The sequence below is a fragment of the Rutilus rutilus genome (assembly GCF_951802725.1).
Source record: "Rutilus rutilus genome assembly, chromosome: 1".
Taxonomy (NCBI): Eukaryota; Metazoa; Chordata; class Actinopteri; order Cypriniformes; family Leuciscidae; genus Rutilus; species Rutilus rutilus.
Genome location: NC_140209.1, coordinates 28576241 through 28594264, shown reverse-complemented (window position 1 = coordinate 28594264; position 18024 = coordinate 28576241). Strand labels below are relative to the sequence as shown.

At 41.1% G+C, this 18024-nt stretch overlaps 1 protein-coding gene across 4 annotated transcripts in view; it reads left to right on the top strand.

Annotated features, from left to right (window-relative positions):
* The first annotated feature begins 2958 nt into the window (after window positions 1-2958).
* LOC311277667 (uncharacterized protein) overlaps window positions 2959-18024 on the top strand; it is a 164367-nt gene continuing 149301 nt past the window's right edge. For 2 of the 4 annotated variants that reach the window (XM_084388036.1, XM_084388038.1), the window contains exons 1-6: window positions 2959-3458; window positions 3556-3900; window positions 3977-4324; window positions 6552-6653; window positions 6852-6947; window positions 7096-7188. In XM_084388036.1, the coding sequence (XP_084244162.1) occupies window positions 3410-3458; window positions 3556-3900; window positions 3977-4324; window positions 6552-6653; window positions 6852-6947; window positions 7096-7188 (1033 nt within the window). In that variant the 5' untranslated portion in view covers window positions 2959-3409. The remainder of the gene's footprint in view (window positions 3459-3555; window positions 3901-3976; window positions 4325-6551; window positions 6654-6851; window positions 6948-7095; window positions 7189-18024) is intronic. The other 2 variants (XM_084388039.1, XM_084388037.1) reach the window with 2 other exon arrangements.

The following is an 18024-nucleotide window of genomic DNA, read 5'->3' as shown; positions in this document are numbered from 1 at the left end:
CTTTTTGCTTCAAGCCTATGAAGCCGAAGCTTGTGATTATGATAAGGAGTGTTACATATGCGACACGCTTGAGGTATTCAGCCAATCACAACACACGGGGTCAGCTGGCCAATCAGAGCACACTGAGCTTTTTCAGAAAAGGGTTTTTGTAGAAATCAGCATGTTTCAGGCAGACTGGGCATAGAGGAGCTGCCATGTACAGTATGTGAAGAATAATGTGTTTTTTGAACATTAAAGCATGTTAACCTATATCCAATAAACAAAGTAATGAACTTTTAAAACAACATCATATGACCGCTTTAAAGTAAATCGTATTTGCTGTTGGGGTTTAGGACTTTCTCTCTTTTGCTTTATGACAAAAAAGTTCTCAAGCAAATGCTATAATGACAATTTTTACAGAAAGTGAGTTGACATCTGATAAACGCCTCTTTAACACGAAGAAAACATGGATGAGCAGGTATGAAATCGATTGACTGGGGATTGTGGGGACTGAGACCATTATTGATTGATTTATTTAGCAAATGTCAGTTCTTCCAGTTATTATATTACTGCCAATTTGAAGAAAAAAAAGTTGTAAGACTTTCTGTAAAGCTTACCTGGAAAGAAGTAAAATGAGGAGAGGCCTTTAGGGACTTACTCCATTACTCCTGAAGATCAGTCACCAAATCCAAAGTAAAGTGACGATGAGTAAACTGAGGCACACGGCTTTCAAACATTCCCATGCTTATAAGACACTCGGAGGTATGAAAGTAGAAACCAGATGCATGCACAAAGTTTGACTGATGACTCACATGACTAACATAACTAAGAGTTTTTAGGTCCTGCTCAATCACTTTCTGCCTCTACAAGCTTCAACTTAGTTGAGCAAAACCTTATGAAATTGTCTAGAAGTCACTCTGTTAAGTGTATAATATTAAGTTTGATTACTCCACTCTTCCACCAAGGCACTTGCAAGTTCTCGGACACATCTGGGGGCACATAAGGTCACATGGTTTGGCATATCAAGGATGATCGGCTGTCTCCATGTAGCATTGTCTTTCTCCTGTTGTTTTTGAGTTAGTAGAAATGTCTCTTTAGAGTTATTGTAACTGTAGCCCTATTCGGACTGGATTAGTTTAACATGGAGAGGTGGGGTAAAGTAATTATTACCAGAGCTTCTCAGTGATTTTAGTCCCGTCCGAATGTGCCGTCTCAGTAATCATTACGGACAATGTCAGTAAAGATTACAGCGACTTTTACCTTCTGTAAAAAGGTCCGGAAAAATGACCTCAGGTAATACTAATCCCATGCGAATAGACCCGCTGTAAATACAGTATGTACGTAAATATTCCGTCATTTCCTGTTTATGTTTCCAGTTTTTCAAGTATGGAGGCACTTGAAGAAGCATTCAGTTGCGTTCTAGTTGTATAGCTGTAAAACACAGCTATACAGCATAGGTCAAAACATAATAATAATAATTAATAAATTCTATACATTGACTTTCAGTCTTTACTCACCTTTTTCTCATGGTTTCTCAATGGAATTCATAATAGAATAGCATAGTAATATGGGCACATTGTAACAAAACGTTACAACATTCCCCACCTGTGCAACTGGGATTTAAACCTGGTTAGTGTCTTCTGCTAGTGAAGCATTAAAGAACCATATCAACTGTTAAATAACAGATTTAAGATTAAAATAATATTATAATAAATTTTTAATAAATTAACATATGTAAGAAATATACTTTTGCTATGGTTAAATAAATGTTCAGTGACATCTTCTAAAGATTTTTAAATTTTGGCACAATATTTTCTCTGGAAACTAGTTTATACACTAAGTTTCGTCATTCTGGCATGTTGTGGAAAATTTTAAACCATGTGTATAACAACTAGCCCTGTGTTAGTCTGTGGCCTGCTCACCAATAGACTTTTCCCACTAAGCAAAATGATGTCCGAAAGATGTCTTTTCAATGTCTTTGATACAAAAATCGGACGTTGAAATGACGTCCACTGAGGAGCCAGAATGAAAGTTTTTATGACGTCTTTTTTTGACGTGTTCTGGACGTCCGATATAGACGTTCATCGAACCTTCGTACAAGTTTAAAAACTAGTTCAAATGTGGCCATTGTGGACATATTTCAACATCATTTATGGTCTCATTTAGACATAATTACTTTGACTATTGCTGTCAGATGATCTTAGTGAGAATTAACAGAGGTTTAGATGTTGATATTTGTTTAATTTGAAGTGTCACCATTGCGGTGATCAGTGTTTGCTTTAGTTGGGCTCTTGGTCCCCTTTCTTTATACTTTAACTTTTATTTGGCTGCTGTAACAGTGTGTTTGTGTAATACAATTGTTGTGGCAGAGAAAGCCTAGAAAAAATTTGAAGTGGTATCAGCTCAATGTTGATGATGACATAATCATCACAAATTGGGCCTTTAATATTGTGTTTAAAGTTTTGTGTTTATATTTGGCATTAATAACCACCATCCTTGTGGAACTGCATTATTGGTGCCAAAAGCATTAAAATTATCACTTATTTGAAGGTGTATAAAAAGCATGTGCACATGATGTTTTGAGCAAATGTATCATATAGTCACACACAGACATCAAGATTTTGGATATGAATCACATGTCAACACGTCTTTTGGACATCATTTTGCTTAGTGGGTTATTTCCAACAAGAGGTGCAGGAGTGATTTTTTTTTTTTTTTTTTTGGTTTGATCTTGTAACAAAACAATGACACATCTTAAGATATGCCAGTGCAAGTAGCTTTTATATTTTGGCTTTCATCACAATTTGTTTGTCTTTCTTTAGAAAAAAGTAGAAAAAAAAACATTTGAGCCTGGGAAGTTTCTAAAAACTGCTTAAAACTCACTGATCTATATAAGAACGTCATGAGCTATCCAGTCATTATATAGATCAGTGTTAAAACTCTGTTTTTATCAGTTTACATGCAAACGTGCAAACGAAGATTTTCGAAATCTCCACTCTGGCCGGAGTTTTTAGAAAGAATCGGTTTCATTGGCGAATCCTCCGTTTGCGTGTAAACGAATGGCGCAAACGAAGGGAAATGTCTCCGTTTTTCAAAATAACCATGTAGCTGCTACGTGTAAACGGGGCCTGTTAAACACGCATTCATTCATATTACCGTTTATTTGTGTGTGTGTGTGTGTGTGTGTGTGTGTGTGTGTGTGTAATGCTAGTTGTTAATGTTCAAATAACTGTTATATCAACAGAAACCGCTAAAGATCCAACCGAAAGAGACGCCTTGATTCTGACGCGCGCATAATCTAAGAAAGCGAAAGTAAGCTAAAAGCGAAAGCGAAGTTTTAGGTGTGGCCTCGTGTGGAAGACTGCGGACAAAAACTCTTATGGTCAAGATAAAATTATGATTTTACTATAGCTCTTTTCATGTGTAAACGATGTGCATTATGTTTATTGTAATAGCAATACTCCTGGTATTCGCTGATGGTACGTATGATCACTTTACGTTCATCCGCGAAAATAGCCTTCGAGTTTTTCTTTCTCGTTTATTAAAGTTATCAGTTTCTCTATTATTTCTCTATAGGCTTCCCTGTGCACGGTCCACCTGATCCTCTGGTTGCTCCTCTGGGATCTTCAGTGGTTTTGCCCTGTTATGTTGATGAACCTTTACCAGTGAAGGATCTGGAGGTGGAATGGAGAAGAACAGACTCAGAGACTCAGGTTCATTTGTTTCTAGATGGTGAGAGTCGAGCAGAGGTCCAGCAGCAGGATTATCATGATAGAGCTCATTTCTTTACTGATCAGATTCAACATGGAAACTTCTCCCTCCGTCTGGACAATCTGAGAGCTGAAGATGAGGGAAATTACACATGTAAAGTTTACAGTCAACGGGATTCTGGAGAGACTGTGGTTCAAATAAAAGCTGTTGGTGAGTGAGAGCCACTTGAATTGTGGTGAAAATTTCAATCAAATGGCATTTTATGTTTAAACCATTATTCTTTCAGAGCGTCTGCTGGTATCAGGATCGAGTCGCTCCATATCTGCATATGATGGTGAGGATGTCACTCTGAACTGCTCTGTAGACTCTCACATCAAACCTGAACACATTGAAGAGGTTTCATGGAAAAGAACAGATGAAGATATTCCGGTTCTGCTCTATCAAAACGATGAGGTTTTAGGTTCATCAGATGAACAATACAGAGACAGAGTTGAGTTCTTCACTGATGAAATCCCCAAAGGAAACTTCTCTCTCAGACTGAAGAGTGTCAGAACTGAGGACAAAGGAGTTTACATGTGTGAAGTGTTTGCTGGAGTACTTTCAGCCAATACAACTGTAGTACTGGAGCAACTGGGTGAGTCGACAAAACATGGCAAAATAAATAATGTAGTCTGTTAACACCAACCTTCTTCAAAGGGTATTGTAAACAAGATGGTATTTCAGCTATATTTACACTTGGAGCGAAAAGTATCTAACTTTTTGTACACTTGGGGTCAGATTTAATTTAATAGCTGGGTAAATTAGCATGAGATCGCAATGCCATAAAAAGTGTCATTACACTGTAAAACTTAACAGTTAAATGTAATAAATAAAATTGAGTTCTGCACTCAAATTTTTCTGAAAGTTATGAGGACACAATGACTGAAACAGAACTCAAACTGAATGAGTTATCGAACATTTCTAGATCCCAGCATGATAATTGGATTATAATTGGATAATTAAGTGTTGATTGAGCATTAGTGATGAACACCTGCTGTTAACAAGCAGAATCACTGAAGGAAAGAAAGGAACAGAAAAAGAGACGAGCAGAAACACAAGAACTTACTGACTTCAGACACAGCCTTAGATGAAATCAACTGAAGACAAAGGAAGACATTAAATCTGTGAAGATCTCAGCAGAGGAGGATTAAACAACTCCACAAACAGCATTACCAGCTTCACTTATTACTAACCAGGGGTGCGTTTCCCAAAAGCATAGCCAACTATGTTCGCAAGTTCCGTCGTCATCAGCATAGTTCAACGAGTCAGTGTTTCCCGAAACCATCGTTCTAACGAACATTTGCAAACAGCATCGCAAAGTTGTGTAGTTGGAACAACAGCTCTCGACCTGTGGTTAGAAGCATAGTTTCTAGTTTGCATGACATGTGGACTTAATAAATCCTTTTCTTGAGCAAAATAAGCAAGCTGACATTTAGTACAATCTGTGTCTTTTATTCAGAATACATACAAATGTCATTTACATCTTTTACTTTGTCAAGAGATTTAAAGCGCTGTTTTTGAAGAGTGCGCATGTGCGAACGTGCTCTACTATGTAAGAACGAGCCTATGATTGAATCTGGAAATAAAGCATAATAACTGAGAAAAATGAAAAAGTCCTCAGATGCCATGTCTGTAATTTATAGCAAAACATCTAGCGTTAATTCAATCTCAAACAGATTCATTAAAAGAAGTTATTACTCCACCACGTGCGCGACGTCATAAACCAGCGTGGTTGAAAGACCACTTTGCGACAATATGGTTTCGGGAAATAGTCGTGACTAGCTAGTTGATTTCTTCAACGATGCATCATACTATGGTAGTTAAGCAGCGAGTTACGTCGTTGTTCGGGAAACGCACCCCTGATTGACTTTATTTCTGTCAGACGTCTAGTTCTTATGGGAATTAACAGTTTCAAGAAGTTTTTCTCTGGCTGCTGTAACCGTCTGTTTATAAAACACTTTTGTTATGGCACAAAAATCAAGACAAAATAAGATCAGGTGTTTATGGTTAAGTATTGATGATGACAATCATCATTTATTTACCTAATTCACAGATCTCATTCAGTGTCTAATCTCTGATTAAATGGGCAACATTTTATATAGTTTTATTCAAAACTGTGATTCTACAGCATAAAGTGCCAGCAATGTTGTGACCATCAGAGAATATTAAGGATTTTATGAACAGTTTGTGCACAAAACTCTAAGCTCTGAGTTCATTTAAAGTTTGAAATTGCACTGTTTTTACTCAATATAGTGAAGTTTCAGCTATATAAAGTATTTGAATGCAGTTTAAAGTTTGTGTATTAAAGGAGAACTCCGGTCAATTTTAACATGAGCTCATTTTTTTGTACATTTGGAGTGCTGTCAGTACAGAGAGCAACGACAAAAATCGGTGTTGCCTACACCGTGTTATCCTCTTTTTAAAATTTGCACCCTGTTGACTTCAATGGGGCAAGTTTTAAACCTGCTTTTAGGCTCTTAACATCCTTGATGTGTCATTACAAGTGCACAGGTCATGTGAGTGATTCCTTCTGAGTGAACGCGGGTGAATCTGACTGCAGTAGATGTGAAAGATATTAATAAAAATGATAGGTAACTAAACCTGAGCTCAGTGTTAAAATTGACCGGAGTTCTCCTTTAAGAAATATCCTTGTTTTAGTGCACTCGATTAAAATAAGTTCAGAGTACTCATAACTATTGTTTTTTATAAACTCAATTGAATTGAGGTAATCAGTGTCCGCAAATGAAATGAGTTAGCTTAACTTGTTGGGTTTTACAGTGAGTGCAGTTGTAAATGTTATGATGGATGTCTGTGTTTCACAGGTTTCTCCTCTTGGCACATAACTGTGTTGTTTGTCTGTTCTGTTGCTGGATTTGGAGCTGTACTTCTGCTCTGTCTGATCTACTGCAGATCACAAAACACAGGTGTGTTTGGAAGGAAAATCTTTTTATTTCTTGTGATTAACTGTATTAATCTTGTATTAATATTAATCTTAATTATTATTCATATTAATTGTATTAATCTTGTATTAATAAAACTGTATTAATTAACTGCATTCATCTTGGGATTAACTGTCACAGTGTTTTGCTCGTTTAACTGATTATTCTGCACCTTCTCTCCAGTCAACATCAGAACAATCTGGAATCTTCAGCTTTCTCTGGTCTTTTTTCCAAATGTCTGCATGTTCTTCGCCTTCATCCTCTGGGGTCTCACTGAAGGTGAGTTTAGTATAAATATAGCACTATAAAACATGTGGCAGATTTTATTAATCTTTTTTTATTAGTCACAACATTTTTTGTGATGGGACTTAAATTGTTTTATTTGATCAATATTATTTAATACCTGTCAATTAACATTCTGTTCCAGGATTTCTCCATGAGACCGTCACTTGCTCTGCTCTGTATATTCTGAGGCCTGTTATGTTGATTTGGGCTTTGTCTTATTTAAAGTATCTCCAAGGTATGTTAGAATTAAAAGTTTTTTTTTATTATTATAATTTTTGTTAAGGGGATCAATAATGCAAACAAAAAAACGTAGCATGACAATATTGTCATTGATTAATTTTATTGTGGTTAAAAACATAACATTTTCAAATTCAGAAGTATGAAATTATTTAAAACCACAAACTCAGCCTCATTTTTTTCCCCTTTAGATTATTTTGTAACTGTATTCTTGGCATATGTTAAATGTGTAATTGAGTTTTAACTGTGTGCTAATTCGGATTGATTCGAATCCCTGCAGACAGTCGGTCAGAACTGTGTAATGACATCAAATGACTCCATAATCCCTTTAAATTAGTTTATGATGATAATTCAGATTGTGTAGGTGTGGTTCTGGAACAAAATACAGATATAAAAGTACATTAATTATACATTTACTTTAACATTTTACAAGTATGATAAAACAATTAACAGATATAAATTTAACAGCAGTTTAGATCCTTTTTTAATTTTATTTTCTTAAAGGAAGAAAAAAGGGACTTTATATCAGAGGAGAATATTCTAAAATCAGGATTACAATGAAGGTTCTGGCTTTGTGAAGATGAAACTTGCCCAGAAGACAAAGTAATAATACCATATAATTAAGATTAACATCGTTAGAATGAGAATCTGACAAAAAAAAATATAGATTCTGACATTTGTACCAATTTGTTACAACAGCAAAAAACTAACAAGGTAACATCTGACCAGAAAGATTTAGAGAATGGGCACTGATAAAATAAATGTAGGATAGATTCTTCTTCAATATTGCAAAAGGAACATAAAGAAGATTCTCAGAAAACCTGCTCAAAAATAAATTATAGTTCTTTAATTTTATAATTTTTTATTTAATATATAAATAGTTCTTTAATTTTATTAGGGATGAAAAGTTTGTGAGAAAATGCCCATAAGTTATTCAAATCAGAGTTTGGATAACAGATACTTCATTTAGATCGTGCTTTAGAAAGGTTCTTAGAGTTGAAGAAAGAGCATTTCTAATAAAGAAGTGTTTGCATTTTTTAATCTAATACATTAACACCATTGATTGCAAGTGTAGGAATATAGTTGTTTAAACAGTCGTATCTTAAAAGCGCTTTAATCAAGGTTCTTACACTGACAGGAATACTTTTAGTCACCTTAATAAAATCTCTTACAGAAATCACAGCACCTTTCATTGACATAAAATCAGAAAAAGAAAGAAGGTCTCCTTGAGCACTGAACAAATCAGAAAAAAAAAAGAATATTTTGATCCACCCATTCTTTGAAAAAAAAAAAGTGATTTGTTACCATACAGTACATTTTCATTATTCCAAATAACATACATGTGTGGGGAGAAATTATGTTTGAAAGCAATCTTCCAGGATTCAAGAGCTTGTTTATGAAAATTTGAGAGTTTAAAAGGTAATTTGCTGCACTTAAAATTACAAGATAATAAAAATTTAAGGTCACCACAGTGTTTAAAGATTAAGTTAGGGATCCAAAACCTGGGTAAACTATTATTAGAAATACAATAGGCTACTTAATCCAGTTAATTATGAATGTCTGGTTGATAGATAGTTTGAAAATCTAAAGCGTTAAGACCACCCTCCTTGTAACTTCTTATCAAAGATTTCCTTTGAACACATTCCGTTTTATTTTTCCAAATAAAACGGAATAGCAGAGAGTCAATAGATTTAATCTTTTTTTTTATCAACATACAGGGAAAGAGCAGGGTAAACTAGGCGTGATATGCCCTCATCCTTAGACAGCATGACTCTCCCATAAATTGTCAAGTCTCTCTGCAGCCAGCAACATAGTATTTTTTTGGTTTTATCTAACCTTGGTTGAAAATTGTTATGAAGACGTTCTGAACCTGATCTGCAAATATCGATCCCAAGGTATTTTACCCAGGGCTCTGAACCGGTTCAAGGAACGAAAACGAAAACCGGAAACGAACGAAATTTGAACAGGAACAAAAACGAAACCGAAAACAAAATCAATTTTAATCGTTCTGAACAGAAACGTTTATTTAAAATGACTATAAACCGGTTAATAACGTTATTTTATCGTTCTCTTTAATATTTTAATTTGCCATTGACCAATCATAAATTTAGTAGTTCAGAATTGTGACGTTGACGATTTGTACAAACTTGCAATTGCACTACCGGTAACGCAAGTCAGCGTAGAGCGCGCATTTTCATGCCTCAAGTACATTCTTTCCCCACTGAGGTCTTCAATGAATGCACAGGTATTGGAGGACATTCTTTTCGTACGTTTAAACAAGCAGTACGGACTTTAAGCTCAAAAAGTTTATGGACTTCGTATAAGTGCTAGCAACTATCGCACATTTTTTTCTATAGTCTTTCAGGTAGCCAAAACAGGACAGGTAAATGTTTTCTTTATAGACTTTTAATGCTTTGTATTAAAAATAGTAGAAAATTTGTTGTAGTTTTACAATGTTATTGCATTAAGTGATCGTGCTTCGCAGAATGAAATTGTTTATGTGATGCAGTGTTGCGCAGTGTTTGCTTTGAAATTAGCAGTTGACGGTGCATTAAAAGAGCAATGATTGTCCAGTTTATCATGTAATTTCTAAAACAATTCGTGTTGCAAAAAAAAAAAAAAAAATAATAATAATAGGTACAAATAATTGTATCACTCTTCAGAAAAGAATTAGCCAGTGCCAATTTCGATTGTCTAACGGTCCAGTAAAACAGGTCAATATTTTTCCAGCTGTTTATGCTTTGTAATTAATACAGGTATTTCTGTTGTGGTTTTAACAATGTTATGAAATAAATGTTCAAGTTTAATTATCATGTGTTATCTTATTTTTGAGTGAAAATTAGTCTTATTTATACATATTTGTTTAAAGTATAGGCTAAATTAAAATAACGTTATTAACCGGTATTTTATCTAATCAAACCGGTTTCGGAACGGTAATGTTTAACGAGGAACGCAAAAACGGAAACGTTAAAATATCGATTCTGCTCGGAGTGAACCGATTGATTTTTTTTTCCGTTTTTAAGCCCTGATTTTACCTGATATTTAACTTTAATAAATCGTACGGTTACGTTAGGGAACGAGTACTGCGTAAGATATCTTACGCTAGGGGAAAATCCTTTTCCGCGAGATATTGAAGCCAAAAATTATCCTTAATTTTGTAATAATGCAAAACGCGTTGCAGCAGCAATGCAGACATAGGCGAGACAGCTCGCGCGCCTATTGGCTGCTCTGCGGCAACTGCAGCAGCCTATCGAGCGAGGCCTGGCGCTCGCTGCGTCACGTCCCGCCGAAATGGGCGTGGTCTAGGCCTATAAATATCGCTCGCAGGCAGCTATTATCTGATTTTTCATCATCGAAGCAACCAGAGCGTGTGCATGCACGGCAAGATACGCAGTACTCGTTCCCTCTTCTAGAGAGAACCGAGGTTACGTTAGTAACCGAGTACGTTCTCTTACGAGAGGTCTCTCGTACTGCGTAAGATATCTTACGCTAGGGGACCCAATGCAAAACGCCGTGCATGCTGAGATCTGACACCAAAGACCCAAGGGCGAAAGTCCGGGGTACATATAGTGCACAATCACTCAGGGAACTCACAGGGAGTCCGGGAAGAGGGAGGGGTGCAGCCTCACTCTTCCACATATAGCAGCGTCGATGGGACGCGAATTTCATCATACAGACAGGGCGGGGTACGGCCTGAACTGATGGGGAAATGTGGGTCTTACACAGTTTGCCCAGTTTTATACTGTCGAACATTGAGCTGTGCTCAGCAGACGCAGCATTCTGAGCTGATCGCATCAGGTCAGATAATACTGGTAAATCTAGACCGACAGCAGCCTGGCCTGCAGGGCGGGAACCTCTAGGTTATAAAACCTTATAAATGTAGACGGGGAGGCCCAGCCTGCCGCCATACAAATATCTTGCAAGGCAATCCCACTTGACCAGGCCCACGAAGAGGCCATACCTCTCGTGGAGTGCGCTCTGACACCCAATGGGCACTGCATGCCCTTGGAGGCGTATGCCAGCGCTATAGCATCATCTATCCATCTGGATAGGCTCTGTTTCGACGCGGCTAGTCCCTTAGAACGTACGCTAAACGAAACAAAAAGCTGCTCCGTCTGTCTGAAAACAGACGAGCGAGACACATAAGCTCGTAATGCCCTGACTGGGCAAAGGAGGCTCGCGTCTTTTTCCTCATCAGGGACCGGTAGGGCTGACAGGGAGATAACCTGCGCCCTAAACGGTGTGTTGAGGGATTTTGGAACATAAACGTGCTTAGGTTTGAGTATAACTTTTGAGTCATTGGGCCCAAACTCCATGCACGCCGCGCTCACAGAGAGCGCGTGTAGATCCCCTATGCGCTTCACTGAAGCGAGAGCCAGCAAAAACACCTTCTTGAAAGACAGGTGTTTCAAATCGATTGACTGTAAAGGCTCAAATGGCGCACCTTTCATGGCTTCCAGAACCGTAGAAAGGTCCCATACGGGGACTGAGGGAGGTCTGGGAGGATTCAGTCTCTTAGCCCCTCTAAGGAAGCGGATGACTAAATCGTTCCTTCCTATTGACTGACCAAGCGTTGTTTCTGAGAACGCTGCTATAGCCGCCACATAAACTTTGAGCGTGAAGGGGGCCCTGCCCCCATCCAACAGCTCTTGTAGGAAGGAAAAGCACCTCCGTCACACCACAGTTTGTGGGTGACACACCACGGGCTGTGCACCAGCCCGAAAACACCGACCATTTCGAAGAATAGAGTCGTCTTGTAGACGGAGCTCTAGCCTGCGTGATTGTGTTTAATACTCCTTTAGGGAGTCCAACATGTACCCGTTGATGGCCCAGACATGAAGGGACCATAGTTCCGGGTGAGGATGCCAGATCGAGCCGCGGGCCTGTGAGAGGAGATCTCTCCTCATTGGTACTGGCCACGGGGCAGTACTTGCTAACTGCATCACGACTGGGAACCAAGGTTGGTTTTTCCAGAACGGTGCTACCAGCAGTACTGAGCATCCTTCTTCCCTGATCCGTTCTATCACCTGAGGCAGGAGAGAGACGGGGGGAAAAGCATAGAGCGGGCGGCGGGGCCACACATGGGCCAGCGCGCTCCTGCTCTTGGAGAAAAATTCTTGACAGTGAGCGTTTTCTTGAGACGCAAACAGGTCCACTTCCGCTCTGCCAAATTTCTTCCACAGCAGATGGACTGTCTGTGGGTGTAGAGACCACTCGCCTGCCGGAACATTGTTCCTGGACAGTCTGTCCAGTCCTATATTCAAGATCCCTGGCACGTGCGCTGCTCTGAGCGAGCGCAGGTTGCACTGAGCCCATACCAGGAGGCGTTCTGCCAGCCTGTACAGTTTCTCGGATCTGATGCCGCCCTGGCGATTTATGTAGGACACCACAGATATGTTGTCCGAACGGACCAAGACGTGGTGACCTTTTATTTGGGGACAAAAACGCGTCAGCGCGTTGTCTACTGCCAGCCTTTCGAGGCAGTTTATGTGCAGGAGCTTCTCCCGTTCTGACCATTGGCCGAAGAACGGTCTGCCCTCGAGCAGCGCTCCCCATCCCGAGGTGGACGCGTCCGTGGACACCACTTTCACCCTCGAGGAAGTCCCCAGGCTTACACCTGATTGGTACCAGTCGTTCGCTTTCCAGGGTTTCAGAGCTGTGACGCACTTCTGATTGACCCTGAGGCGAAGCAAACCGGGTGCCCACGCTTCGCGTGGGACTCGCGCTTTCAGCCAAAACTGCAGCGGGCTCATGCGGAGCAGGCCCAGCTGGAGCACTGACGATGCTGAGGCCATGAGACCTAGCATCTTCTGAAATCTCTTGAGCGGGACAGACGCGCCGCAGCGCAAAGAGTTCGCTGTGCGTCGAATGTCTACCGCGCGCTGTTGTGATAGTCGCGCTATCATGGATAGTGAGTCCAGTTCTGTGCCCAGGAAAGATATTTTCTGACTGGGTGACAGAGAGCTCTTCGCCCAATTGACACTCAGACCCAAATCCTCGAGGTGATCGAGTAAAATGGTTGTGTGTTCTATGAGCACTGCGCGAGATTGCGCTAGAATCAGCCAATCGTCCAAATAGTTTAGCACTCGCATGCCTCTCATTCTGAGGGGTGCGAGCGCCGCATCCATGTACTTCGTAAATGTACGGGGTGCCAGGGACAAGCCGAACGGCAGGACTGTGTACTGATATGCCTGGCCCTCGAAGGCGAATCTCAAATATCGCCTGTGACGTGACGCTATCTGTATCTGAAAATACGCGTCTTTCAGATCTATTGACACAAACCAATCTCCTTGGCGAATCTGCACAAGGATTTGCCTGGTCGTGAGCATCCTGAACTGTCGCTTCACAAGCACTTTGTTCAGTTGCCTTAGATCTAGTATGGGTCTGAGACCCCCGTCTTTTTTCGGTACCAGGAAGTATCTGCTGTATAGCCCTCCTTCGCTCTGAACTTGAGAGAGAGGCTCTATGGCCCCTTTGCTCAATAGTTTCGTCACTTCGGCTCGAAGTAGATGTGCTACTTCTGTTTTTGCCGTGGTCTCGACGCGCGCCACATAGCGGCGAGGGCGTCGGCGAAACTGCAGCGAATAGCCTCTTTCTATAATGTTCAGCACCCACTTCGAAACCCCGGGTAGCTTTGCCCATGCGTCTGCATGGATAGCTAGGGGTTGAATACGAAGCGCGCTCCGCTCGCTCAGCGATGGAGAAGCTTCGGCGTGCTGTAACACAAGCATGGCGCTCGTGACATTTGAGGCATGGGGCGCGCTGATAACAGCGGGCAGATTGCCCGCGCTCGACTCCTCTGCGGTGGTCAACCGCGAGGGGGAGGGCTGGGCGGTTCCCGTAGGAACTGTCATGTCTATGTGTGAATGTGGGCGTGGGACAGCGGGCACATATCACACCGAAAGCATCGTTCGCTTGAGTGAAGCGAGTGCACGTTGGTTTTGTTTTTACAGAAACCGTGAGACATGCATAACGTGGTGTTAGTGGGCACTGTGTGACGGGCTGTGCTTGTGTGTAGAGATGGGCACTGGGCAGTGGGCATTCTTTCTACACATAAAGCACCATCGGCCGTGGCCGGGACACCAGAAAAATTCATGCTTATGGGATTTATCTGGGTAGCCGTAAAAACGGCGTTTGTGTGCAGGCAAGCGGGTGACAGAACCGACTTGTTTACTGCAGGATACACTGGAACAGTCACATTTACTGGAACTGAACGAGCGAGAAGTTGCCATAGAAACAGAGAGCGTCAACATGCTGGCGTTTATCGCAGGCCTGTGTGCATTACAACAGGCTTGTTCACTGCAATATTGACATTTCCAGTCGCCTGAGTTCCAGAGGGGAATGGGAAATGTACGAGAAAGAGGAGGTCGGTCCGTCCGCGGGGGGACCAGAAACGCTCTTTTCTCCTTTCGCCAGTGACGCGCGGAAACCATAGAAACGGTGTTTGGGTGCAGGCGAGCGGGTTGTGCAACGCGCTCGTTGGCTGCAAAATGCACATCTGCAGTCGCTTTTCAGGGAACTGACAGAGCTAAGCATTGGCGGCATAATTTTAACTGCTGCTAGACCGGGATTCGAACTCCGGTCTCTCGTGAGGAAAACCAATGATTCCGCCACTGAGCCACTGGGGGGGAATACAAAGGCTTTCGGATGCACGAGCATATAAGAGCGTCACATGTTTTCTTCGGCGTTTGCTTGCAGGCGCGCTTGTATTAAAACAGGCTCGCCTGCTGCAATATTGATATTTCCAGTCGCATGATCAGGGAACTGGGAAATGTATGAGAAATTGAAGGTCAGTCCATCCTCGGAGGGACTAAAAACACACCTTTCTCCTTTCGCCGGTGAGTGACGCATGAATGGGGCGCAGATGCAGGGTAGCTTTCTTATAACGTAAAGAAAAACTAACCCCGACCGTCCGCTTCCAGCCTCCCTTGTGAGCGGCGCAGTCTGCGCGGCTTGAACAGAGGGAGAGAGAAAGCTAGCCTCGTGACCGCCCGCTCCTGACATCCTCTGTGAGCGGCGCGGTGTGCGCGGCTCGAACAGAGGGAGAACAGGTATCGTCCCCCAAGCAGGCAAGGCAAGCGGGCGAACCGGCAAGCTTTGCGGGTTGGGGGGGGGGGGGGGGCGGAGGAGCAGTCTCGGAGAAGGATGCCAGGTGAGTCCTCAGAGTCACCATAGGCAGTAACTAGCTCGCAGTGAGGGCAGTCGCCGTCAGCGAGCGCGAGAGCTGCGTGATCAGGAAAAGGGGCGTCTTGAAAAAGACGCCCAGCTCTTTTAGTGCAATGGGAGTGTGTGTCGCGGCGGCGAGCACACACACATACATAAACACAGTAGCAGAGAAAGGATATAACGCCGGATAGCACAGCAGGAAGGCAAGGAAGGCGGCGCGGCCAGCGACTTCAGTGACTCGTCCCGCTGAAGGTGCTCTCTTTCAGACGGCGCAGCTTCTTATCCAGCTCCAGCGATGCGTGTGCTTCGCTTGAAGGATGAAAAATCAGATAATAGCTGCCTGCGAGCGAAATTTATAGGCCTAGACCACGCCCATTTCGGCGGGACGTGACGCAGCGGGCGCGAAGTGCCCTGATTGGGTCTGACGTCACACCAGGCCTCGCTCGATAGGCTGCTGCAGTTGCCGCAGAGCAGCCAATAGGCGCGCGAGCTGTCTCGCCTATGTCTGCATTGCTGCTGCAACGCGTTTTGCATTATTACAAAATTAAGGATAATTTTTGGCTTCAATATCTCGCGGAAAAGGATTTTCCCCTAGCGTAAGATATCTTACGCAGTACGAGAGACCTCTCGTAAGAGAACTGACTGCATCAACAGAAACTTTATCTGAATCATGCACATACAAAATTTCACTTTTCGTAGGATTTACCACCAATCCAGAAGTAATGAAAATAAAGAAAGTCTGAAATAAAACTGCTTAGGGCACCAGAGACTTGTGAATCATTTTTAAGAAAGAGACAAGTATCGTCAGCTAACTGACTACTTATTAAAGTATTCTCTCCAATATTTACACCCTCAATATTTGAGTGTTTTATATACAAACTTAGAAGCTCAGCGGCCAATAGAAAAAGAAAAGGAGAGATGGGGCATCCCTGGCGAATACCTCAACCCACTGAAACCCACTGAAAATCGTTTGTAATATACTTTAATAAAAAATTCGCATTAGTATTGTAAGAAAACACTAATTTTACCTGGTCAAAAACAGCTCTGTTTTCAGCATGCTGTTTAAGTGCATGCGTCTTTAAATGATAATGAGCTTTGCTCACCCCGCCCCTCTGTTCTGTGGGTACACCACTTGTAACACAGTAACACAATAACCATAACACGGTGTTCATTATAAACGTGGGATTGAGAAGGTCGTACATAGAAAACATGCCGTAATGTACCTGAGTGTAAAAATAGCCGCATTCATCGTGAAGTGTGCAGCAAGCGATTTGCAAAGATTAATAAAGATTAATATAAAGGTTAATAAAACGTTGCACTCACTTCTTCTTCTGGAGGTGCAGCAGGAACACGAATAGTGGTACCGATCCTATTTTCAGGAACAGCTTCTTAGCAAAACCAGCTTTACTGACCCTCGTTTGTAAAGCTGTCTGGTGTGTGAAATGGTTCGTGCAAACATGAAAGCATTGATGTTGATCGTGGGGAATCCCCGCGACAATGCTTTGGGAATATTCCATCAAAACAACAAAATGACTGCTGTGTTCCTTATGACACCCAAGAACAGAACGCCACAGTCGCTTAGACGCCATTCTTCTCCAGCATATCAATGCACTATGATGACAGACAGCTCGCTCACAAGCGAGGGCGGGTCTATGTTGAAACGCTGCTGTCAATCACAATCGTGGGAGGGGCGTCGATTTAGTGATGTCACAAAATCGAACGGCTTGATTTCAGAGAGTGTAAAACATATAAGGAGATTTAAAAAAAAAACACTGGATGGATTTTTATCATTTTATGATGGTTGTGTACAGGCACTGCCAACACACATTTCAGTGCAATGAACTTGTAAAAGTGCATGTACCATTATATGACCCCATTAATACCATTATAAAGAGTACGAATCATGCTAATAAAGGAACTACAAAAACCAAACTTAGAAAGGGCTTCAAAAATAAAGGAATGCTCAACTGTATCGAATGCTTTGTAGAAGTCGATAAACAAAATTAAAGTTTCTTCGTTTATAAATTCAGAATAATTAAGAATATCTATAATTAATCTAATATTATTAGAGATATGTCTACCTTTTAGAAAACCAGATTGAGTGTCAGAAATTATGTCTGCTAAACAAGGCTTATGCTTTTCAGCATATATAGAAGCCAATAACTTATAATCAGAGTTCAAAAGGGTGATCGGGCGCCAATTATCTAAAAATGTGTTATCCTTATTAGGCTTGGGTATAAGAGAGATGAGACCTTGTTTCATTGATTCTGCCAATTCACCTTTCATTGAACACTCAATAAGGGCTTCGTAAAGAAGATGTCCCAAAAGACTCTAAAAAATTCAAAAGGTAACCTATCTGGCCCTGGGGATTTATTATTTGGCATTATCCAAAAAGCCTTTTGAACAGAATGTGTCAAGAAATTGGTAGTGTTTGGTGAAAAAATACACTTTGTCCTACCCAAACTATAACACTGTGTAACTGTTCCTTCAAGCAAGGGAGATACAAAAAAAAAAAAAAGGCTTAAGGCAATTATTTTATTTCATAATTTATTTAAGAAATAAAACAATATTTATTTAGCCTACCTGCTCATCAGACCGTGTCCATGCACAAACCAACATGGAAGTGTTAACGGACAGCACGATATTTGTGTCTGCATTTAAAACATAT